We start from the raw sequence: 25,364 nt of genomic DNA on the forward strand, positions 1-25,364 counted from the left end.
ACATCTGTGGTCACCACCCTCAACAGTTCTCAAGTAATAGCAGTCTCCACTGACTGAAGTCCAAGATAAAGATCGGGTTTATGGGGCCTGGGGTCAGGTCCAGGAGAGCCGTGGAGAGGGATTCCGCCGATGTTCTGATTCCCCATAGCTGCCTTCCTGTCCTCACTGCACTTTGGTTTTGCCAGCCTAGTGACTTGTGGGTGTTGACCTCCCTTCCCCTCCAGCCCACACCACGCTGGCAGGGGTCAGTGGAGACCTGGCCAGATCCCTGCCATCCCTTCTGAACACTGACAGGACTGCCTCCAATCCTCTTGGCCACTTGTGTCTGTACTTCCCAGGCCCTTGTGGCCCTTCTCTTCCTCATCCCCCTCTTGGGGGAGTTCTTATTTCACTTCCCCTTGTGGAAGTGGCTTGTTTTTAGTCTTCTTAATTTTTTTCTCAACTGATGGTTGTACCATTACAATAAAAATAGAAATAGCTAACATTTAGCAAGTAATGCCTGTAAACCTGGCCCTGTTCTAAGTGCTTCCATAGATTAATCCTCAAGTGAACTCATGGAGAGAAAGGGTTGTTTATTCCATTTTGCAGGTGAGGAAACGAAAGCATAGGGACGTGGAATGGCTTCCCAGAATCACGCAGCACTGACAGGCAGAGGCTGGCCAGACCCGGAGCCGGCCCTGTAGACTGTTGCTTACTTCCCCCAGGTTGTCTTGTCAGAAGGGCTGAGGTCAATATCTTTGCACGTGCTGCTGCATCCATCCAGGTATCTTCCTGAAATAGGACACATTCCTCAAAACAGAATTATTGGCTCCCAGAATGTTTTTTATTTTGTTAATTTTTTGATATTGCCAAATTGCCCTTCACAAAGCCCTTTACAGTATATGAGTGCCCCTGGCTTCCCAAAACCCTTGCCAGTACCATGTGTTCTTTGGACATTTTGCACAGAAAGGGGGCGTCTCATTTTATTTTTCATCTATTTTGTTACTGTGCACACGAATATCTTCTGATTTGTTACTACTGCTCTGTACACCCGTTTGTCCATTCCTCCCGTGCGTGTCTGTAGGTCCGAAGAGTGCTTTGTGAGTGAAGGGTGAACTTGTCCTTGGTGTGGTTTGAAGAGGCCCAGTCAGTGCCTCCCCTTCTCTCCCCATGTGGAGTCTTGGCCCTTTCGCTGCGCGGCAGAGAAGGAGCTGCTCTGCCCAAGAGAAAGGAGAGGGGGACAGGGTTCTGCTGTCGCCTTCTGCCTCCAGACCCCCGCCCTGCTGTGCTCTCGGGGAAGGGAGGGTGGGGCGGCAGGGAGAAGCCACACTCCTCAGGAGAGCTTGTCCTCCCTGGGAGGGGAGGTGGCGGGGCCCGAAGGGTGACGGGTATTTGCCCGCCTGCTGCCCTGCTTTAACTCTGTGCTGGTGCTTTTGCAGTCAGCAAGTTCTTATGTGGCAACACCTGTTGAGCTTTTCAGTCATGGTTTCTGCCTGTGGTGTCATGCTTAGGGAAGAGCTGGGTTCCAGTAAGTACTGTGTGATTCATAAAGTCGGTCGCTAATTAGTCATAGATTTTAAGTGGTGCTTAGCCCAGTTTCTGTCTTTTTTTCCAGTCTTTTGTATTAGAGTTCCACTTTGAATCCAACGACTACTTTACCAATTCAGTCCTGACAAAAACGTACAAGATGAAGTCAGAGCCAGATAAGGCCGATCCCTTTTCCTTTGAAGGTCCTGAAATAGTTGACTGTGACGGGTAAGGAAATGCCATTGCAACTTCTTTTTCTGAAACAAAAGCAGGAGGTGGTTTTACAACTTTACAAGTAAGATGGAAGTTAGGAATAAAGCAGAAAGCCTTTAATCTGTTTAAAAGCCCAAAAGACAAAGATGGAAATTAAAGAGTCTCTCTGGGAATATGATGACTGGCGCTGGGAAATGTATCATGTGGTTACGTGGGCCAGGGTTTGGGGTGGTGGCCCGATTTCCTCGTTTTAATGAGGGCATTGGGATCTCCAGTCACCGTAAGTGAAGCAGTGATCATTGAACTGATAAATTGCTCTCAGCGGGTATTTGTCGAGTGAATGAATGAGTCAGTGCAGCGCAGCACTGACCGCGGTGAGGCAGCATGAGCGTGGTTGGCCTCAGGGCTGAGCGCCTTGGTGATTGCAGCCTGCGGACCACCAGGGAGAGTGGCTTGGAGTTCACTCCTCTTGGGTGGTTTGAGACGGTTTGGGAAATTGTTTTATTCTTGATTGAAACAGTTATCCTTATTCACTGAACCAAGTACTTATCCTGATGAATCTCCCTGTGTGAGTAATACAGAACTCTCTTAAAATCCTGCTAGACTGAAATGGCCAGAGTAATGTAGATTGTTTCCCACGGCCAGGCCATCGGGTGAGAAGGCCTGCCTTTCCAGGCATGTCCTTGAGCAGACGCTGTTCAGACACTGCCAGGGCTTACCTGTTGGTCCAGGGTGATTCAGAGTGCTGTCCCCACCAAGGGCCGCTCAGCACACTTGGAACATTGTGTCTTGCTCCGGTCACCAGTGTTTGCGGTAGCCACCTGCTTGCTTTCTCCAACTTGTCCCACTCGCTTAGCTAGTTGTCTTGAGAATTCAGGCGCCTGAGTGGGTGGCTTCCTGTGCGCTGTGGGGTCTGCGACGGGGCAGCAGGTGACAAGCCCTTGAGCGGGCGTGGTCACGGGAAGAATGTTGGAGGACCCCTGCGAAACGTCTGGGGGTTAAAGCTGTGCAGCTCCGGGAGCTGCCGCGCTGACAGCCTGCCTGGCGGGGCCCTCCGCCTTCACTGGCCTTCGCGTGAGCTCACCGTGTGCCGAGTGCTCGCTCACAGGTTGTTAAGTTGTTTTGGGGTTAAGCACAGAGCTGTGATTTGCTTGCTGGACACACGTGTGACCAGTTTTTCTCATGGAGTGTGTACCCCCGTGATCACGGTCTTGTCCCTGTAGGTGTACCATTGACTGGAAGAAAGGAAAAAATGTAACAGTCAAAACCATCAAGAAAAAGCAGAAACATAAGGGCCGAGGCACCGTCAGAACAATCACCAAACAAGTCCCCAACGATTCCTTTTTCAACTTCTTCAGTCCGCTGAAAGGTGAGTGGGCTGGGTGGTGACTCCAGGTTACACACAGAATGACTGTTAACATCAGGAAGGCGGTTCTGGTCCTCTGGCGAGCGTTGGGGGGCGGAGCCGTGGCTGTGCGGGCGGGCCCACGGGTGCCTGTCCTGGCAGGAGGGTGAGCCTGGGCAGCTGGCGGAGCTGCATGCCCCCGCCCCCAGGGGGAGGGCTCCGCGTGGCTGCTCTGCTCCCACCCCTACAGCCTGCAGGGTGTCGGCCCACCCCTCCCTCTCCCCGCCCTCTCAGGTGGGTTTTTGGTTTTTTCTTCGAGCCTTGGTATAGAGCTCAGGGGTTTGGGAACTTACATATTGTGACAAACACAGACTTAGGACAGAATCATAGCTTGGACGCTTGCTCTCTGCTCCTTGCTCCCACCCTCCAGTAAAAGAGAGATGGAAGTAGTAATGGCTCAGCCGCTGGTTTTGAGGAAAATTACTTGGAAGTCTTTACATAATTTCCTAATCCTGAGAATTCGAAGACCAGACCCGCTGGCAGCATTAAAATATGGATATGAGGGGAAAACATTTTCTCTTTATTTTCCGTGAACAAAAAACAGTTGGAGATAAATGTCGGCTCTGATCTAGGTCATTGGTGGCCCTTTGGGTTGTTTGTCGGGGCCACGGCGTGGCTTCCGTCTTCACTCTGACTCTTGTGCCGAGTTACCAAGCTGCCCGTCACCATGCAGTCCATTGTCTTTCACTCTTGTGGCTATTTTCCGTGACTTGTCTTCGAACCTGGAAGATGCCGATGTATATCAGTTTTGGGGACAAGAACAGCCATAAATGTAGTTCTTAAATTTCCTTTTTCGGGAAGATCCCTTTCAGAGCCTCACATATGGGAGGCTTCCTGTGTGAATTCACCGTGAAGCAAAGGGGCTTTGATTCCTAAATTCAGTGGCTTTTTTGGATGTTTTAAATAATAACAATTAAAATGGAATCAAGTGGATTCAAGAATTGGGGGGTGATTTTGGGGGTTCTAAAACTGTATTGTGGTTGCACAAGTCTAAAAATGTATGAGAAGTCATTGGATTGTATACTTAAAGTGGGTGAATTTTATGGTATATCACTATTTTTAAAGTAATTGAATAAACATAATATCAAGTGATATGCTCTATGAAAAGGAATAGAGGATGACAGTGGGGGAGGGATGATGGAGTGGTCAAGGAAAAAAACCCAAACTGCTGAAATGCTTTTTGAAATGAAGGAAATAAAAGATGGCTAGTCCAGCAACCTGTTTGGCTTTAATCCTACAAACTGGCCCAGAAGTCAGGTGAGGAAGTCCTTGCTGTGATTGTTGCCGTCCCTGAGTCCAGAGGCCCCGAGCCTGCATCTTAAACAGCAGGTGGGGCTCTTACACGCCGAGGCTCGGGCCCCCCACCGCCCACGGGGAGGGGTGCGCACACCAGCACCCGCTCCGCCGTGGCTGAGATGGCGCGTGCCCCTGTCTGTGCTGGCCACGGAGACAGACCTTGCAGCAGAGGGGCGACAGGGAAGACACAAAGGCAGGGTGAGCCCGGCAAAGGGGACGCGACGCCTGGCGAAGCGCCACTGGGCTTCACTGAGCGTGGTTTTAAGGCTGTGTCTTCCTGGTTCCGTGTTGGGCTGTAGTTCGGCACCGAGGTCTGTAGGGCCGTGGGTGCTGGAACCGAATCTCAGCTCACCTTTTGTGTGGAGCGCGGGCCTCTGCCGTGGGTGTCGGTGAGTGACGTCGCCCTGCGTGCTGCAGTGTTTGCGGGAGGAGCGGCTCCGCACTACCTTCTCCTTCCCCTTCGCAAGCAAGCAGGGATGCAGCTTCCGCCTAGCTGAGATGCAGCGCCTCGGTCGCACTGAGGACTTACAGTCTTAAAGTGCTTCCTGTTTCTCTACCGAAGCGTCGCTTGTAGTTTTGTAGGACACGGGTTAAAACTCCGCTTAAAACAAAAATGCCCTGAACGGCCACAGTCTGGGCAGCCGGTTCACCTTTCCATCTGCTGATGCTTTAAACGTCTGTAAATTCTCTTCTGAAAGTGGCCTTCTCCAGCTGGGCCTGTGAGCATTACTGGGTACCGGCCTTTGGCCCTTGATTGGGGGTGGGGGGAGGGAAGGGGGCCTGGCGGTGCTGGGGCCACAGCTTCAGCCTGCAGCAAGGCGGGGGAGTGGGGAGCCGGCCAAGGGGAGGCACAACGCTTAGGCAATTTCTAGTGAGCTGTTCCATTTTATTTGTCAGCTGAGCTTCCTGTGTGGGCCTTAGAAGGCTTTGGTTGTCGATGTAATGCAGATGTGTTCTGTCTTTTTTTCTAGCATCAGGGGATGGAGAATCACTGGTAAGTTGTGTGTCATTATCAAAAAAGTATGTTGTTTTGCTGTTAAGGTCCTTATTTCCTGAGTAGTTTGCTACTTTCTTTTTAATCTGTTCTTACTGCCTAAAAACCAAGGGTGAATTTGTATTCCCTGCACCGTGGGGGTGGGACAGCAGCGCGCGTGCCGCGGGTGGACCTGAGGGCAGGCGTCTCCTTGAGCCTCACCCCCGCGCACATGTGGCTCTGGGCCCTACGCTTTCCTGCCATTTGGCTGCAAGGGTTCCTTTAATGCGGCCTAACCTCAGAGATGCCTGTCACCCAGCAGTGCCCGCACTGGGTGCGTTATAAGCCGAGTCACTGGAAGTGGGGGGTCAGGCATGGGCAAGGGAATGTGATGTTTACCCCACTGAAGCAAGTTAGCACTTTGCTTTTCCCCTCAGGATGAAGACTCCGAATTCACGTTAGCCTCCGACTTTGAGATTGGACACTTCTTCCGTGAGCGGATCGTGCCGCGCGCCGTGCTCTACTTCACGGGGGAGGCCATAGAGGACGACGACAACGTAGGTGGCCTGTGGGAGCCGCTGGGGTCAGAGCGGGTGCTGGCTTGGGAAGCCCAGCCGAGATTTTCATGACATCCTCCACCAGGTCCACGGGGCACTGCCCTCTGGAGTTTGGAGGAAATAGACTGGGCAGGGAGATGGCAGAGGCGGGAGAAGCAGGTCTCTCTGAGGCATCTGAGCACCACACGCCCGCGTGGGCCCGGCCAGTGACTTGTTTCCGAACGTCCTCTAAGGACCCAGGGGTTCGCTGCTGCACACGAGGTCTGTGGCTTTGGGTGACTTCTGAACACGAGGAAACTCCTGTTCACCAAGCGACGGCCAGCAGAGCCGAGTCGTGCTGGCATGTGGCATATCGACCCCAAAGAAATAGAACCCCACACTCCACAGAAAAACAGCCCGGCTGCGCAGGCCACCTTCCCCTCTGCTTGAAGGAACTCGCCCTCCCACAGTCAGAACTTGGGAGCAGGACCCCTGAGCACAGCCTGGCCAGCTGCCCCGGGCTGTCACCTGAAATGGTTCTCCATCGTGACCAAGGCCCGTTTGCCACGAGCCCTCTTGTTGTGTGGAGATAAAGGTCTGTCCTGTGGCGTGTTGCTGGAAGTGTGCTTAGGTGCTGTTTGCTCCCTTGTGTTGAGTGCTCTGAGGTTCCTTTCTGGCGAGGTCTGTTGTGGCTGCTGGACAGGTCCGAGCTGCTTCGTGCCCTCCTTTGTGCTGAAGGCCCCCACGCAGCGGGAGTGGGCCAGCCCAGGGCGTACTGGCTACATCACCTGACACTGGTGAGCTGCTCAGGTGCGGCCTGTCCATCCCCGGGCTGGGAGATACTTGTGGGAATCCGGGAACACGGACACACACAGCACAGCGCAGTTTGGGGTCATCTTAGCGCTCAGGTAGTTGCTCAGACTTAAGTTTTAGGAAATGCTGGTTATGCAGCAAATTCTGGACCAGCGCTGTCCAGCGCACCTTCTGTGATGAGGGAGCTGTGCTCTGCCGCATCTGCTGCAGCAGGACTGGCACCACGTGACGCTGGGAGATGGAAGGTGCGGCCCTTGGCGGCTGGGGAACCAGGGTTTGCATTTATCTAATTTGACCAAAAAAGATCGAGTGGCTACACACAATGGGAAACTCAGCTCTAGACCAGTGGTCTCAAGCTTTTTTGATCATACACCCGTCAGTTTAAAAACTTAATTAGCAGCTCATATATATTTATTTATAGTATAGGCAGCATAGCAACTCCTGGTGAGCAATACAGTGTGTTTGCCTGTAACATCCGTGTCCATGCTCATTCATAATGCCTTTGGTGCAGGTACCGCAGGTGCAGGCACCGCAGGTGCGCAGTGTGGTCCAGGGGCTCACGTCAGCCTGCGTCTGCTGCAGCCCCAGCTCTGCCGGTTCCCACGCTTGGACCGGGGCTGGTGGTCGTCACTCCAGCTGCTCCTCAGGCTCCTGGCAGAGGAGGCTCGGTGGTACTGGGACAGAGATGAGTGCACTGACATCAGACACGCTAGGGACGATGTAGACACTGGGCATCGTTATGGGGTGAAGTGGGCGGAGGAGGAGTCCTGGTTTCGTCTTCCACACTCAACGTGGGTCACCTCACTCGTCCCACGGGCTGCACACCCCACTGTGGAGCCTCTGCTCTGCCTGAGCGTGAGATGCCCGCACAGAGCTCGCTCAGAAGACGGGGCCAGGGTGAAATGATGGCCTTAGAACCTCAGAAAATGGGCACTTGAGCCTGTGTGAGACTGGTTCCAGTGCGACCTGAAATGCTGCAGTGAGAGTCTTGTCGACTGCAAGACAACTGAAAGGTCTTCTTTGTCAGAGGCCTGGAGGAAAAGGTGCCAAGACACGGTCAGATCCCAGGCCGAGCGCACCAGGCCCTGCCCGCACTGCGCTCTTCTGAGTTCCCTTTGAGTCGTTGCTGACGAGTGGGGGGGGCGGGGGGCTCCAAGAAGAAAGGGTTATAAGAGAAAGCTTGCTGAACCTTCATGTGTCTGTGTCAATGCAGCCACCAGGGACGAGGGGTATTTCGTTCTGTTTGGCTTTTGACAGCAGTCTGATATTCGGGACTTGGCTGAGAGCCTGGCCAGCAGTGTCTTTGGACACACAAGACATTGAATTGAGACGTTCATTCAGCTACACTGTTGGAGTTTCTCCCATGCACACTTTTTCTGACTTATTTTAAAGATTACACACCAAGATTTTATTACATTTCTAAATACAGATTAAAGATTTCCCCTTGTCCGAGTTATAAAATGACATTGAAAGTCCAGTATGTGATAAAATTAACGCTACTGGTTTGCTTAGATCAGCCAGTTTCCCAGTTGGACCCAGCGCACACCCAAGCCAACGGTTTCCTTTCTTCACCCCGTCTCCATCCGTAGTCTTCGTTTTGAGTGGTTTTCGGATACCTGGTATCCTATTAACATGGCAGGGCTTGTGAGCAAGCGGCCCCGCAGTTCTGGCCCTGGCTTGGAACAGAGGTGCCGGTGGCAGACTGGCCTCTGCTGAGAGGCCAGGCCACTTCCCGCTCTCCTTAGGCCCTGTACCCCTGTGGGCGTTTGACGGGCTGTGTCTGGGTCAGGTTGCCTGGATCACGCTTTATAAAACCTAAAAACGGGCTTCCCTGGTGGCGCAGTGGTTGAGAGTCCGCCTGCCGATGCAGGGGACACAGGTTCGTGCCCCGGTCCGGGAAGATCCCACGTGCCGCGGAGCGGCTGGGCCCGTGAGCCATGGCCGCTGAGCCTGCGGGTCCGGAGCCTGTGCTCCGCAACGGGAGAGGCCACAACAGCGAGAGGCCCGCGTACCGCAAAAAAAAAAACCAAAACCTAAAAACCTGTTTCCTTTCTTTTCAGTTTGAAGAAGGTGAGGAAGGAGAGGAGGAGGTAAGACATGGTTTTCGTGAGACATCATTCCCCGAGGTTGCTTTAGGCCTTCTCTGTTTGAGTGGATGAAGGTTATGAAGTCAGGGGACCACTTTAGACTCGTCTCGTGGGAAGCTGCCTTTGAAGCTTTCAGCCCTATTGAATACTACGGAAAGACACGGCAGATGGGTAGCAGTGTCCAGTTTGACCCTGCAGTTGGCTTATGAAAATGCATCTTAGAAAATAACCATTTAGCAAACCAAATCCACTTTTTCAGCAGTATGTTTATTTCAGGGTTATTTGCTAGAACAAGAAGTGTCCAAAGGAGGGGATTTAAAGAAGTATGGCTAGCAATGATTGTAATTGCTTTCCTTCAAAATCAGAGTATTGCTTTATTTGTGGCTGGTGGATCCACAAGAACTTAAGTCCTGTCTGTTCAACTAGCTCTCACTCCTTTCAATGCAGGAATTAGAAGGTGATGAGGAGGGAGAAGATGAGGACGATGCCGAAATTAACCCCAAGGTTAGTTATTTGGGGCTTCCCACGCCTGTGTATGCTACACTGTGGACCTTTTAAAACACGTTGCCCACTTTGAGGTAGTGGTGTTACAAATATGTACCTGTCATTCTCTAATTAGGAAAGTTAAAATGCACCAGGAAAATACTTGAATGAGGAGCTATTTAGACACCTGGTGTATAATTTGAGTGTTAAGTATGAGTACTAAACTGCTTTCCCAAGCTATATCTTATTTGTATAAACTTGTTCAGTAGAGCAGCTTTACATTCCATAACTTTAATTCTTTTAAGATGATGATTTAACTGACAACATGAATAAACTTTTTTGTTTTGTGTGTTTGTTTTTGGAAAAGGTACAGAGACGGGACTTGGTGGGGGGCTTGTTTTGTTTTGTTAATGATAGGATAATGGAGTTGTAGGCATAATTTTACAATTGTACATGGTCTGAGAATACTCAAAAGACATGTCTCGATAGCTCAGATATTTGAAATAAATTAGGAAGCTTTGCAAAGAACAAAACAACCAATTAGGATGAGTGGGGAGTCCCATTAATTTTACGCCTGTCTTGAGTTTTTACTTACGGACTCAGATGAGCGTACATCAGGGACTTTGCCACTTGACACATATTTTAAATACAGAACTGTTCTAACGCTGTCCTGAAGCTGTAATTGCTCACGTGAAATTTATAGTTCACCTGACTCTTAGGACCAAATGTATCACAGGCTGTCAGAATACTAACATTACTTGGCATTGTAGAATCTTTATCTCTATTTAAGTAGATGTTGTTTGTTTGTTTGTTTACCCCCGTTGTGCCTGAAGTGGACCGTGCACTAAGCTGTCGTTGTGTAGCTGGGTCTGATCACTTTATAGCACCAGATGTTCCTATGAATGCATGCTTACAGCAGTAGTTCCTTCTGGGGAAGAATTCATGGTGGGTTTAAATCCTCACTGTGCCTTATAGATACTGCTCTGGGAGTGGGCTCGGGCATGTTCATGTTTTCAAAGCCAGCCTGTCTGTTGGGGCGTCGCCGTATGGACGGCGCACCTGTGCTCAGTTCCTGAGCTGCGAGCCTAGGGCCCTGCCTTGAGTGGATCGCCCTTCACTGTCGGGTAATAATAGAACCGCGCCGTGCCCGGTCCCAGGTGTCTGTATCTGGCTGTTCTTCTGCGCTTGGGGGGCGCTGATGCACACGTTCACGGTGGGGCTTCTAGAGCAGAGATGGCTGGTTACAGTGTCCACTGCTGGACTCAGGTGCCCTGTCTCTGGTCGCTTGTCTCACTGACAGCGGCTGCTCTGTTCCCCATTTCTTGTTGTTTCCTCCTGTTGTCCGTCCTCTCTCTCCCCTTGCCAAACCTTCTGTCTCCTCTCACGTCTGGGTTTTCTAGAGAATTCTCACCAAGTGATCACAGATAGCTTAACAGAAAGTAGAGACATGTCAGTAGTAAGCCTTCGTGAAGCCTTCGGTCTGTTGTGTTGGCTGGGAGTGGGCGAGGTGCCTGAGGAGGGCCCCTCGGTCAGCCACGTGCAGTCGAAATGCCCTAGTCCTGTCCCCTGGGGTCGTGACGTGACACTTCTGTTCCTCCATGTGCACCTCCTCAGGGGGCGCAGTCACATCACAGTCTGTACAAGCACAGGAAGATCAGGAAGAAGTGTTGCGGTATTAAAGGTACAGATGGGTGTTGAGGTTTCCCATCTCAAGGTCGATACTTTTGCAGCCCTTTGTATCATGAGAAATGGTGGCTCTTTCCTCCTGTATAATTTTGTGCATTTCATTTTCTTTCATGCTGACAGTTCCTTTCAATTTTTTTCCCCATTTAGGTGTAATTTTTGTCTGTTAATCATTCATACGTTTCTAGGTAAGGTGGAATTCCATTCATTCCTAACTTCCAAACTTCTGGTCTGTGCTTTGTAGCAATGCCATGTTGTCGTGACTCGGTGGAGCGTCCGGGCGCACTCAGCACGTGCTGGCCTGGACAAGGGCTTTCTGAAGAGCAGTGTTTTTGTGCAGGTGTCTGTCGTGTGTGCTTTTAAAACCGACAGAAACCACGTCTGGCTCCTACTTGCTGAGCCCAGTGTTTGTCGCTGACCAAGTAACAGAGATGTAACTGGTGTGAAAGCTTTGTTGGTGATGGGGCTGCCGCCCCCCTCCCCACACCCCCCACACCCAGGAAGAGGACAGAACAAGAGGGCCCTGGGACCAGGATGCACAGGTCCCCCAGCCATGCTGGCCTCAGCAGGACGAGGTCTGCTGCCTGCTGTGATTCTTCTCGACGTGTGTCTGTTGCTTGTTTATACTTTTTAAATTCAGGTGCTACGCAGACCAATAGATAATAAAGGGGTAACTTTAATGCGCCAGGATCTTCTCTCTCAGAAGCTGCCGGCACCAGGTTTCACATCAGCGCTAGTAAGTCTGTCAAGGTTGCTGAGGAGTGTACTGCTCGAGTAAGAAAAGGACCTGTTGTAGGTCCAGGTGAGCGTTGCAAGTCCCAGGAGCCGCCCTGTCCCCCTCTGGGGGTCATGGGTCCTCGTAGCTCTGCCCCAGTCACGAAGTCCCTCTCGTACGACACCGTCGGCTTTTGTGGGGCAACGGAGGAGGGTGCAAACAGGAGAGCCTGTGAGAAGCCAGGGCGGCAGTGTCAGCATCTAGGAGAGAGCAGGGGCTGCCCGCGTTGAGCTAAGCAGGCCAGCGGTGTGGGAGCGGCTCCTGGGAGAGCAGAGCTGTGTCTCTGCACCGCAGAGCCGTAGTCTGGGGGTCTGTGAGCCCCATGCCTTCGCGGGTCCATCTGCATCGCCTTCCTGTCTTACTCGGGCGGCTGGCTTTCTTAGAAGACTAACGGGCAGGTGGGCAGACTTGGGCTAAAGGAAGCATTTTAATTAGATGAAGTGAATGTACACCTGGGATCTTTTCTGTTTTAAAGGGTCAGATCTGATCATTTAGAATTGTGTCTGCTTACTGTCTGATTCCTGCTGCCCTGTGTGTCTGAAGAACGTGTCAGCCAGGCTGGTTTGGCCTGAAGCCCCACTGCTCCCCACCCTGCCCGTGACTGCGAAGCGTCCATAAATGGTCCAGCCTGTACCTCTGGGCGAGGAGGACTCTTCTGTGGCAGAACCACAGCCGTGCCGTCTCGCCTGTGTCGTCAGGCGCCCCGTGGAGGGGGTCGTGTCATGGGCTGTTGGGCAGGTGCTCAGGCCTCAGGCCCCCAGCCCTGAGGCCATGGTGGTGGCGTGTGCTTGCTACCAGCAGTGCAAGCCCTTCTTTTCAGTGCCCGCCCCCACCAGGCAGGGTGTTGACTGTTAGTTTGTGCCTTTGAAGCACCGACTCCCGTCCCTTGACGAGCGGCAGCATGAGAGACTGGGCTTCCAACAGCTTCGTGCCGTGGGGCAGAGGGCGCTCGGGTTAGTGCAGTGTTGCTCTGCCCTCTGTCACGGGCCGGAACTGTGGTGTCCCGGTGATGAAGCTCACATGCGTGGCTCCAGGCTTCTGGGCTGGTGCCAGGCTGGGCTGCACGTGGCCCTTGGGAGGTGGGATGCTGGTGACAGCCCAACCCTCTGCTGCCTGGCAAGCCCCACCTTCTGCCTCCTGTCTAAACACAGCGTCCCCACCCGGCTCCCACCCTCACAACAGCCCGTCCTGGTCTTGGTTTTGGCGAGGACCCTTCCCTCTAGCAGTCTTCAGCACCCAGGGAAGGAGTTCGTTGTCAACAGACAGATGATTGATGCCTTCTCCTGGTTAAAGATAGATGTGATGTCACTGAGACAGCACAGTGTAAGCCGCGTGCCGCTCTGCATTCATGGCGTCCTGTACGTCCTGCGTATGTATTTACCCAGAGGATGTAGAGCAGCAAGCCCGCCGCCCTGTGCCGCCCGCCCCGCCATACCACGGCCACGGCACCGTCCCACCCACTCCCTCAGCCTCAGCTTCTCCCACCTCCTTCCTTTCTGCAGATCCAGTGATGGAAACCCACACACTTCTCCCCTGTCCACAAAAGGCTGCACGCCACTGCCCCAGCCCCTGCCAGTGCTGTCCCAGTCCTGGGGCACCTCTGCGCCTCCCCAGCGAGTCTGGGGCCGGCGTCTGATCCCCCTGGGCACAGTCTGGGCCACCTCCAGGTCTCCCCTTGAGACGACAGAGTTTGAGTTAGGTCTCTTTCAACTAGGATTTCTGGTCGGAGTATTTGTTTTGGTGCCCAGGCTCTTTCTTCAGCAGTGTTTCCGGTGAGCGTGTGATGGGCCGGTGCCACTGGCCCAGTGCTGGGCAGTGCTGGGCCGAGACCCGGGCCAGACCTGGAAGTCCCAGCTCGTCCCTGTGCTGTTACACTTACAACAAGGAGCGTAGCCCAGGGCCCCAGGTTATTGTTTTGTCTGTATGCACCCTTTACACATGAGCTTGTTCATCCCTTAGGTGTGGTTTCCCAAGGAATGACCTGTAGCCCAGCTTATTCCATGCAAGGTGTCAGTTGTGTTATCCCAGATGGTTCTTCTGAACTGTGTGGTGCGGGTTTTTCTTAAGACTCCGTAGATGTGCCAAGTTGTATTCAGAGTAATGTCATCTTCACAGCCAAGACCATAGGTTACTGACGAGTAAATTCATTTGCTAAGAAGTACTGGTGAAATGGTTACCTGTCTCTCAGGCTGCTTTTGTCCTCCACACAGCATTCATGGGGTCGCTAAGTGGGCTTCAGCGACAGGAGACGCAGCTGCCGACCACACGGAAGTGCGTCCGCTCCTTGTCTCGCTCGCGCCTTCTCTGAAAGGACGGAACTCCCAGCCGAGGGGGCTCCTGGGAGGACTGGGGCCTGGCTGTGGAGTTCTTGGTGGCCTCTCGTCCTTTGTCGGGGCGCCTCGGGCCAGGGCAGGAGGGGCTTTGCTTCAGGGCCCGGCCTGGGGGCAGGTGTGCTCCAGGCAGCGCCCGCAGCCTTGTTCACCTCGGGGATGGAGGGGAGCCAGCGCTGTTCCCCGCCTGCTCACCCCAGAGCCCAGGCGCCTGCCAGCTTTGGAACGAGGGCACTGCTGTGCGTTTAATTACTGTCTGCCACCCGAGGACCTCCCTCACCCGGAGACCCTCCTGCTGAGAATTAGAATGTCTTTATACAGAGAGAGGCAGCCCCGCTGTGACCTTGTTACTGGGAAGTTAGCTGCTTATTTGTTACTATTTTTAAAGTGTATTTGTAGTGGCCGTGTTTTCAGCAAGAACGAGTGAATACTTGAGTCTTTGTTTTCGCTGTTGGTTGGAGATGCCTGGTTGGTGGAATTGCTCGGTTCTCTACAAGTCTTGTTCTCTCTCGTTGACAGAAGGAGCCCAGCCAGCCCTCGGAGTGCAAGCAGCAGTGAGGCGCCGCTCGCTCGTGTGGACAAGTGCTTACGCCTAACTTGTTTTCAAGTGCATGATTTTCACTTTAACTTCTCCTTTTACTTTATTATTTTGCTTAACCTGTACAGTGGCAACTCAGATGCATTTCAGAAACAGGAGGTTTAATTCCAGCAGCACGCTCTACGGCCTTGGGCGCAGCTCAGTGGACCCGCCCAGCCCTGCCTTAGGGAGGGCCTCGCAGACCGCTGGGGCGGTGGGGTGGGGGCGGATCACTTGACGCCGGGGGCCCGCGTCCAGGGCCCAGTTCCAAGGCGTGTAGATCCAGTTCACCCCTCCCGCCATCAGACGGGATTCCTGTTTCTTTGGAAGAAACCCACATGCAGTTTCCAGTTGTCTCGGAAGAGCCGGCCGGGGTTGGCACTCATCCCACTCGCCCTTTGGCTTTATTTTCCTCGGGGCTGGGGTGAGGGTCGCGCGGCGCCCACTGAGCCTGAGGCACGAGCTTGTGTGATTCATCTCGTATTTATTTCTCTCTCAACGCTTGTGAGGGCTTGGGACGTGAGCTGTCCTTCGAATTTCTGAGACCCTGTGGGCACCAGAGACCCGGTGCCCCGAGCAAGAGTTGGTGGTCCGCCCGCATGGAAGAAGGCCTCCCTCCCGCCAGCCGTGGGCCAGGGCTGGTTCTCGGGACACACGGACCACGCTTGGCGCTGAGGACGGGGGTGGGGTGGGGCTATGGGCAGAGCCAGGGTTTGCCAGGCTTCGCGGGGAGGGGCTCGGGCAGGAAAGTACAGCTTTCCCAGGTAGTGTGTAAAATGTCTTGCTTTCTCGGTAGCTCCCGTTTCTCAGCCTCACATTCACCTTGTCTTAAAAGCCCTGGGTTCCGAGCGACCCGTTCTTGGCTGGAATGTGGGTGTCGAGTGTGTGACCTCTGGCCCCAGGGGCATCCACGCTGTGGCCAGGCTGTAGACTGCTCAGCCTTACTTATGATACATTTGTAACTGAATACAGTGTTTTCAATTTGTACAGACTAGTTAGAATATTCTATTAAAGTTGTGAACTGCGAGCCCAGCGCTGTGTGTGTCTTCATTGCAGGAGGCCCGGCGGGCTGGGGCACTTGGGGCGGGTGGGGCTCGGATGTGGTTGCGCAGCCTCCCAGGCCGGGTCGGGTCTCTGGAGCCCCGGGCATGGGCAGATCCGGGACTTCCGGGCTCCTGGTCTTCTGTTTTGATTTTGAGGCTTTAAAGCCCATCTTGAGTTAGGGCTGCAGGCCCACTTCACCGTCGGGGTGGGTCTGGGGTCCCCGGGTGGGCCCTTTGCTGCCCCGAGAGAGCGTCTGCTCCTTCCCCCAGCAGAGTCATTTCTCAGCTTGTGTGCGGGGCTGGACCTTTCCGATGAGAAGGTTCCAGGAGGGACACTTGCTGCGCCATGGCCACGTTCGGCGTGTCTTCTCGCTGGTGCTCTTCTGGTGCTTGTGCCCTCCCTGCTTCCCTTCATTAGTGGGGAGACACCTGGTGCCCGGGCTCTCGCTCCAGCTGCCCATCTGGGGATCGGCCCAACCCGCATGCAGCACAGAAGCCGGTTCCCAGCTCGCCTGGTGCCTCCTGCCGGCGGGGCTGGCTTCTCCCGGGAGCGGTCAGAGAGAGCACACCGGGGGCCACGAGAAGGGCCAAGCAAGGCTTAGAAAGAAACATGCTTTCGGGGTGTCCAAGACGACCATAGGGCCAGAATGTCGTCCACTCCTGAGGCCCCCGGGCCAGCCGGGTCCAGACCCCCCCGAGGTGGGCGGTGGTGAGCCTCTCCCGGGCCTGCCCCGACGGCCACCGAGAAGAGACAGGGGCACCAGGGGGGCCTCGTTTCTGCAGACACGCAACAAAAACCCCATCCTTGGAGGGTGCTTGGAGGCCTGCACGCCCCCCACCCAGTCCCCTCAGGCCTCCAGCAGAGCTACCATCCCTGCTGACCCCGGGCCCTCAGAGTGACCGCATTTAGGACAGCGGAGTTGACAAGTACCTATGGGGTCAGATACGGTTGCATAAAGTGACGTGCGTAGGTAACTTGCAGGGGGAGAGCGGGGACAGTTTAGTGCCGGGAGCGCCTGTCCCTCTCCTGACTGTCACCAACGGGTGGCGGTGCCGGGTTCATGCCCAGGGCAGTGACCCTGCACTCAGGCACGTGCAGGGTGCTGGCGAGTCAGGTGAGAGGCTGGCTGTCTTCTCGCCGATCGGTCGGGGGCAGTGAGGGTTTGGCAGGTGGTGTGACGAGAGCCTGAGGAGACTGTTGGGACCTCCACCCAGCAGTCTTTGGGGCTTCAGGAGAGGAGGCGTGTGTCACCCATGTGCGAGCGGGTGGACGGTAGGTGCCGCCGCAGTTTGAGATGGCCAGGGGGTGGCGGAGGCCCTCCCTCACCCCCCAGGAGACACGATGAGTCAGGACCCACACCCAGGGACTTCTCTGGTGGTCCAGTGGTTAAGAATCCACCTTGTGGGCTTCCCTGGTGGTGCAGTGGTTGAGAATCTACCTGCTAATGCAGGGGACACGGGTTCGAGCCCCGGTCTGGGAGGATGCCACAGCTACTGAGCCTGCACGCCTGGAGCCTGTGCTCCGCAACGAGAGGCCACAATAGTGAGAGGCCTGCACACTACAATGAAGAGTGGCCCCCGCTTGCCACAACTAGAGAAAGCCCTCGCAAAGAAACGAAGACCCAACACAGCAAAAATAAATTAATTAATAAAAAAACTTCCTACCCCCAATATCTAAAACAAAAAGAATCCGCCTTGCAATGCAGGGGATGCAGGTTCAATCCCTGGTCGGGGAACTAAGATCCCACACACCCCAACTAGAGAAGCCCCCGCACCACAGCGAAAGAGCCCGCGTGCCGCGACTAAATGAAAAGATCGCGATGCAGCCAAATAAACATTTAAAAAAAAGAAAAGTCCCACGTCCACAGTGGGCTTCATGGCCACAGAGGACAAGCGCACCTGCCTGCCAATGGGGAACGCCCTCTGGGATGTGCTGGAGGAGCAGAACCTGTATGGGGAGCGCACCTGTGCGTGAGTGCACACCTGCGTGAACACAGCTGCGTGGGGGTTCCCAGTCAGAGGAGCTGTGTGCCTGGGGGACCCCTTTCTGCGTTCTCTGTGGGCAGCCATGTGACGTAGTGACCAGACACAGTGGTTTTACGTCAGACCAGTGTAAACGGGGGCAGAGGGAGGGGTGTTCAGATTGCTCACATTGTGGCACCGGGTTTATTTCCCCCATGGGTAAGAAGGGTGGGCGAGGGTGCCACGCTCGCCCGGGGCACTGGGGCCTCAGTCTGCCCCTCAGCTGTTCTGGGTACACTTGGTGGTAAGGCTGCAGCACGAAGCCCTGAGGCCGTGCCCTCCCCAGCCATGCGCTGTGGCTCTGACCCCACAGCCATGCACCTCCTGTTGGACCCTCCGGCGCCTCGGAGCGCCCTGTCTCACCCTGGGTGCTCACAGGCTCCAGGGCTCCATCAGTCCTTGCCACTTGTGCTGGAAGGTCACGGAGCGTCCAGTAGGTTTGCGCGGAGCCGTCAGCCTGGAGGCAGCGGGAGGGTGGCACTCCTGGTGGCCGGCTCTGCCTGGGAGCTGCAGCTTCCTGGGGCCCAGGCTGCTGTCACCACGGGACTGCAGCACTGCCTGCCTGCTTGGCCTCCGTCCCCACTGAGCCTCTGGACTGCCGCAAGCAGGGGAGGGCTTTGATGACCAGGCCTCCCCAACCCTGCTTTGGGGCCCCCTCTGGGCCTGGCCTTCACGTTGCTCGTGAGGGGCCACCTCCTCTCCTGTGGCCTCTGCCACCCCTGCCTGCCCCCCTCCCTGGGTTACTCTCCCCAGGCCACCCTTGTTCTGTCGCAGGCCGCAGGGCTTGGTTCGATGCCTCTCCCACAGGGCCTGGGTCTTGTCTGTCACACACGCTCAAAACCAAAGGGCTGGGACTTCCCTGGCCGCACAGCGGTTAAGAATCTGCCTGCCAACGCGGGGGGCACGGGTTCGAGCCCTGGTCTGGGAAGATCCCACATGCCACGGATCAACTAAGCCCATGTGCCACAGCTACTGAGCCGCACTTTAGAGCCTGCGAGCCGCAACTACTGAGCCCTCGTGGCACAACTGCTGAGCCTGCGCACCTAGAGCCCGTGCTCCACAACAAGAGAGGCCACCGCAGTAAGCCCACGCACCACAATGAAGAGCAGCCCCTGCTCGCTGCAACTAGAGAAAGCCTGCGCACAGCAACAAAGACCCAGTGCAACCAAAAATGAATAAATTTATTAAACCCAAAAAAACCAGGGACGACTCCAGGCCCAGCTGCCGTTCTGAGTCCCCCCCACCCCCACCAGCCTCGGCATCCTGACTTCCGGGTGGCGTGTGGCCTAGTGCCCCGGCCTTGGGGAGCAGGGGCTCCCTGCCTGAAGGTGGGGCGGCAGCAGTGTCTATACCCCACATGGACTAATCCTTGGCCATAGGAGCCCAGCAGCACAGGGCTCTCGAAAGCATCACCTGAGCGGGCCTTCCACGACGTATCTCTGACTTCCAAACCTTCCAGGCCGCAAGGTGACCACGGCTGCCTGGGGGCGGGCCTGGGGCTGCCCAGGGAGCTGTCTGGGTTGCGTGTTCGCTTGTCAAACTCCTCAAAGTCCCTCACGTGGGGACGTTTGGTTTTACGTATGTGAATTATACTTTAGTGAGGCTGATTTTTCAAAAGCCCCACAAGTTGGGGAGATTCCACTTAAAACTCTGGTTTTCCCCTTTAGGAGTTGGGAGTTGTGGCACCTAGGGCCTGGGGTGGCGACAAAGCCTCCCGGCCCCTCCGCCCCCGGTGGCCAGCCTGCTCTGCTGGTCCATGGCTCCCACTTGGTGGGGCAGGGGCCAAGCAGAGACCTGACCCCCCTTCCAGGGCCCCACAGTCCCCCCAGGCCCAAGGGCTCCCTTCTTTTTTTTAAAATTTGTTTATGTATGTATTTTGGGCTGTCTTGGGTCTTGGTTGCTGCGAGGCCTTTCTCTAGTTGCAGCTAGCAGGGGCTGCTCTTGTGCGCGGGCTTCTCATTGCGGTGGCTTCTCTTGTGGAGCACGGGCTCTAGGCGTGCAGGCTTCAATAGTTGTGGCATGCGGACTCAGTAGTTGTGGCATGTGGGCTCAGTGGTTGTGGCTCACGGGCTTAGTTGCTCTGTGGCATGTGGGATCTTCCCGGACCAGGGCTCAAAACCCGTGTCCCCTGCATTGGCAGGTGGATTCTTAACCGCTGTGCCACCAGGGAAGCCCAAGGGCTCCCTTCTTTAAGCCCAGGCTGTCACGGGCCAAGCTGGGCTTCTGCTCCCTGAGCGCTTTTGTGGGGGCTGTGGGGGGTGGGGTGGGGTTCCCACCAAGCCTTGCCCCAGAGGTGGGCAGCTGGGCTGTCTTGGTAGTGCTGCTGACCTCTGACCTGCCCTCTGCTCAGACTGTCTCCTCCACACCTCCCAGCACTGCTCCCCCCCTCCCCGCCTCTGAGTGCCCAGTGGGCTGGGCAACGCTGGGTGGGCTGCAGAGGCCCGGTGGGAGAGGGGCCACCTCCAGCTGCATCCTGAGGGAGCCCCTGGCCACCAGCCAAGCCCCTGGTTGCAGCAGGGGCTGTCTCCGGGGCTGGGGCCCTGCTGGAGGGCACTGTCCCAAGCGTGGGTGGCCCCTGGCTCCCTGCCAACGGCCTGCCCGGCGCAGCCACACCTGGGCTTTTGGCCCCTGCTTCCGAGTCCTTCCGAGCAACTTCCTTCCTGTGGAGGCGGACACGTCCTCCCAGCCCCAAGCTCAGAGGGCAGAGCCCCGTGGGGGACGGGAGCCCATGACCTCAAACCCAGCCATTCAGGCCCCCGACAGCAGGACCTCCAGAGCCCCTCCCCGGCCCTGGCTGAGCTTTCGGTCCCTCTGAACTTGGTGTGATTCTCCGGGTACCTTGTCTGCCTGGGATCCGCCTCACAGCCTCGGAGCCTGGGGCCCTCTGTCTGTGGATTCCCACTGGGCGCTGACCCTGGAGACCCCCTTCAGCCCTGCCTCCTCAGGCCGCCGGGAGGGTGAGGCTCGCACACACCCCGAGGCCAAGTCACTTGGTATGCCTGGGTGGAGCCCCGTCCGCCCCGAGGTGTCTCCACCCGGCCAGTCACTGAGCCAGCCTGGCCACGCAGACTCAGCTCCAGGGCGGTGGCCGGATGTGACTTTCCATGGCAACCTAACAGGCCTGGCCTGGCCCGGCCCAGCTGGGCTCCAGGCTCGTGGGGTCTGTGGACCTTGCCCAGGCCCAGGAGGACAGGGGCAGGAGACCCCACAGACACGCCCTCTGCGGGCTCTTCCCTCTCGGGCCGGGGGCTTTCTCCAGGGCCCCTCTGCAAGTCTGGGGGTGTCCACCAAGCCTCAGCCTTCCCGGCTCACGCATCTGGGCTGTGAGGAGACCCATCACTTGCCACCCTGGGGCTACGGGAGAGGAAGCCTACGCGTGAGGCCAGAGCCGCCCTCCTACTCCGACCCCGGGCACGGGTAGGGCTGCCCACGCCACCTCCCCAGTGCCTGCCAGTTGGGAGCTCTGGGCCTCAGCGAGCCTGGAGCGTGCGTCTCGGGGGACGGGCAGGCACTGGGCCAGCGTAGTCTGGGCTCTTCTACCATGGCCCCGTTTTTGGCAGGGGGCTGGAAGGTCCCAGCAGAGCTCCTGGAGCTGCCCTCCCAGGGACCAGGACCCTGACCTCCTGAGAAGGAGGAGAACCAAGTAGAGGATGGAGCCCAGCCCCCAGGCTGTGACCCAGAGAGGTCACCTTTCCCAGCTCTGCAGTGGAAGTGGGGGAGGGAACCGTGAGAGGCACCCCCAGGCCCGGTCCTTGGGGTCCCGTCACAGGGCAGGGCTGAGGGGCTCCAAGGACGATGGGAGGAGACTGGCCCTGAGGAAGGGGCTGGGCCGGGGTCTTTCCTCAGGCTTTCAGCACAGCCTATCTGATCTCCAGAACTGGAAGGTAATAGACCTGTGTTCTTCACAGCGTGTGGTCATTTGTTACAGTAGCCCCAGAACACTCGTGCAGATGACCACAGGCAGCCGGGCTAGAGGCTGGGACAGGAGTTGCGCCGGCGGGCAGGTGGTGGTACAGAAGCAGGAGGGTGGACTTCAGGAAGCAGGGAAGAGAGTGCCCGGCCTCTGGCCTGCAAAGTGGGAGGCACAAGGGGACACTGTTTAGAGCATGAGATACCTGGGGTGGTGTGTAGGGGGGCCTGGAGACCCTGGGCCAGGACGCCCAGCCTCTCAGCAGCTCATGGGTGGGGGGCCAGGATGGGGCTGGTGGATGGGAGGGGCCACGGGCAGAGACCAGCCCCGAGACTGCGGTGCCTGGTGAGGGGCTGATTGTCCAAAGAAAGCACAGTCTCTACCCAGAGGAGGGGCCGAGGGGACCCCCTAACCAGGTCCCACCGGCTCAGGCCCCTCTGAACATCCCAAACCTGCTCTCCTGGCCTCTGGCTCCCCTCCTGGCCAGGAAGTACTTCCATCTGGATTCCAGACATCCGAGGAGCTCCGTCTCCTTGTCTATATGCCTGGGGAAACCAGGTGATGTGGAGAACTCCTACTCATCCTTGAAAACCCAGCTCAGAGCTCACCGGTGGTCCCTGGGAAGCCTGGACCTTACCACCCACGGTCAGCTAACGACCCCATCACTCTTGTCCGGTCCCCATCTGCCATCAGACTGGGCTGCAGGCCCAGGAGAGGATGAGAAGGTGTGGATGGGAGGGCGGGGCAGGCGCAGCACCGGACTCCCTAGGGGCTGTATCAGTGTCCAGGGGCTGCTGCAACTGACCACAAGCTGGGTGGCTTAAAGCAAACAGAAACTTACACTTTTACGGTTCTGGAGGCCAGAAATCCAAAACCAAGGTGTTGGCAGGGCCACGCTCCTCCAGTGGCTCTCGGGAAGGGTGCTCCTGCCCTTTCCAGCTTCTGGGGCTCCAGGCATCTCTGGGCTGTGGCCGCGTCCCGCCAGCTTCTCTCTGTTGTCACGTGGTCTCCTCTTCTCCTGTGTCTCTGATGAGGACACGTGTGCTGGCATTCAGGCCCCTCGATAATCCAGGAGCAGCTCCTCCTCTCAAGGTCATGAATTTAATCGCATCTTTTGCCATATAAGGTCATCACCTCCATCCATCTCCAGAACTTCCCATCTTCTCAAACTGACGCTCTGTCCCCGTTAAACACTCACGCCCCGCCCCTCCCCCAGCCCCCACTGTCTACTTCCTGTCTCTGTGAATGGCAACTCTGGGGACCTCATGTGAGTGGGACCCTATTCACTCTTTTACTGTATAAGGTCACATTCACAGGTTCTGGGATGAAGACGGACACATCTGTTGGGGGAGGGCCACCGTCACCCCCTACAGAAGCTGTTCAGACAGACACAAGCATGTGAAGAGCAAAGACGGCAGACACATGGGGCTCAGAGAAACGCCCCTGGAGACTGGACCCCGTTTTGGGCCACAATTGGTCATACAGAGCATTCATTGTTCGGCCAGCTTTGGGGAAACGGGCACCCTGACTGCCAGGAGGGCTGTAAATGGGTTGGCAGGCAATCTTGTCCGAGTTGTGACACGTTTAACTCAGCAACTCATGTCCTCCCGGCTGCCCTGGTGAAATGCTGCACATATGGGTATGGTCAGCGGCACACAGACACTCCGGCAACATTGCCCACAGGAACTGCAGCCTGAGGCCCAGCACAGGAGGTGATTAGATGAGAGAGTGGCCGGTGGAAGGGAGGCGGACTCATGGGGGACACCCACGACCTAGAAGAAAACAAGACCTGTCCCCCTTTCTATCAAACAGATTAAAAACGCAAGCTCGTGTCTGCAGACGTGGATATTCACATTTTCTAAGTTGTGCTAGGATACACGTTCCATACAATTTAGCATCTTAACCATTTCTAGCAGCTTAGCCAGCTCAGTGGCATTAAGTTCATTCACGATATTGGACAGCCATCCCCACCATCCGTCTCCAGAACTTTCCACCTTCCCAAACGGACACTCTGTCCCCATGAAACACTCACTCCTCTCCCCTCCCCCAGCCCCCGGCCCCCAACGTCCTGCTTCCTGTCTCTATGGATTTGACGACTCCAGGGACCTCGTGTGAGTGGAATCAGACAGAACTTGTCCTTCTGTGTCTGGCTTATTTCACTGAGCATAATGTCCCCAAGGCTCATCCACATTGTAGCCTGCGTCACGATCTCCTTCCTTTTTAAGGCTGAGTAATACTCCATTGTGTACATGGACCACGTTTTGTGTATCCGTTCGTCCACGGACGGGCACGTGCTTCCGCCTTCGGCTGCTGTGAACACGGGTGTGCAACCATCTCAAGTCTCTGCTCGCTTCTTTTGGGGACAGACCTGGAAGTGGAATTGCTGGATCACATGATAATGCTATTCTTAATTTTTTTGAGGAAACGCCAATGCATTTTTTATTGGGTTGGCCAAAAAGTTCTTTTGGTTTTTAAGTAAAAACACATTTTTCATTTTCACCAAGAACTTTATTGAACAACACATTCACCCTTTCGTTCCATTTACCTTCCGCCGTTTTTCAGGCAACTTCATAATTCCATCTTCCCCAAACTTTTTATCTATTCCAGGTGCCTTTTACAGTCTTCTAATGAATTGAAATTTTTTTCCATGAAGGGAATTTTGTAAAGACCGAAATAAATGGAAATCCGAAGGTGCAATGTCTGGTGAATAAAGCGGATGAATCGGAACTTCTTGGACACTTTTCATCAATTGAGAGCAGTATCTGTTGGAATTAATCGTTTGGCGTTCTGCAAGGAGCTCATAACAGAGGACTCCCTTCCGATCCCACCCTGTTCACAACATCACCTTCTTTGGATGAAGACCGGCCTTCGGTGTGGTGGGTGGTGGTTCATTTCGCCTGCCCCACGATCTCTTCCGTTCCACGTTATCGTACAGTATCCACTTTTCATCGCCCGTCACAACTTGTTTTAAAAACGGAACGTTTTCGTTACGTTTATGTAGAGAACTGCATGCGGAAATACGGTCAAGGTTTTCTTCGCTTAACTTACGTGGAACCCGAACATCAAAGCGATTCACATAACCAAGCTGGTGCACATGATTTTCAGCGCTTGATTTGGGTATTTTGAGTATGTCGGCGTATTTTGAGTATGTCGGCTATCTCCCGCGTGGTGTAACATTGATTTGTTCTAAATTAATGTCTCGATCGCTCTCCACTTCAACGGGTCCACCTGACCATGGAGCATCGTCCAGTGAGAAATCACCAGCAGGAAACTTCGCAAACCGCTTCTGACACGTTCGATCAGTCACAGCACCGTCTCCATACACTGCACAAATCATTTTATGCCTTTCAGTTGCGTTTTTACCTTTCTTGAAATAATAAAGCATAATATGCCGGAAATGTTGTTTTTCTTCCATCTCCCGTATTAAAATGGCTACAGAAAAATTCACCAATTTTGATAAGTTTTTTAAATGCACGCTGATATGATACCTGTCACAATACAACCTAACAAAATTGTTTTGAATACAGTTAAAGACAACTGAGCGCTATCAGAGCCATCTCACGGAAAAAAACGAACACTTCGGCCAACCCAGTAAAAAGGATCGAAGGTCACTTAACCGCATCAAGAGTGGACCTGAGGTGGGGTCGCGAGAGAGGAGCGCTCAGAACTTTGAAATAGAGCTTTGAAATCATTTCAGCCAGTTTTTACTTTT

General features: G+C 55.1%; 1 protein-coding gene across 4 annotated transcripts in view; it reads left to right on the plus strand.

Moving 5' to 3' along the window:
• The window catches only part of NAP1L4 (nucleosome assembly protein 1 like 4), a 63,716-nt gene extending 48,017 nt beyond the window's left edge, over positions 1-15,699 (plus strand). For 3 of the 4 annotated variants that reach the window (XM_082659655.1, XM_082659656.1, XM_082659657.1), the window contains exons 9-15: positions 1,595-1,734; positions 2,943-3,088; positions 5,392-5,414; positions 5,831-5,950; positions 8,803-8,832; positions 9,277-9,333; positions 14,620-15,699. In XM_082659655.1, coding sequence (XP_082515781.1) covers positions 1,595-1,734; positions 2,943-3,088; positions 5,392-5,414; positions 5,831-5,950; positions 8,803-8,832; positions 9,277-9,333; positions 14,620-14,658 — 555 coding nt within the window. In that variant the 3' untranslated portion in view covers positions 14,659-15,699. Of the gene's footprint in view, positions 1-1,594; positions 1,735-2,942; positions 3,089-5,391; positions 5,415-5,830; positions 5,951-8,802; positions 8,833-9,276; positions 9,334-11,145; positions 11,184-14,619 lie in introns of all 4 variants that reach the window. The other variant, XM_082659658.1, reaches the window with a different exon arrangement.
• The last annotated feature ends 9,665 nt before the right edge of the window (positions 15,700-25,364 follow it).

The sequence above is a fragment of the Grampus griseus genome (assembly GCF_964374135.1).
Source record: "Grampus griseus genome assembly, chromosome: 8".
In the NCBI taxonomy this organism is placed as follows: Eukaryota; Metazoa; Chordata; class Mammalia; order Artiodactyla; family Delphinidae; genus Grampus; species Grampus griseus.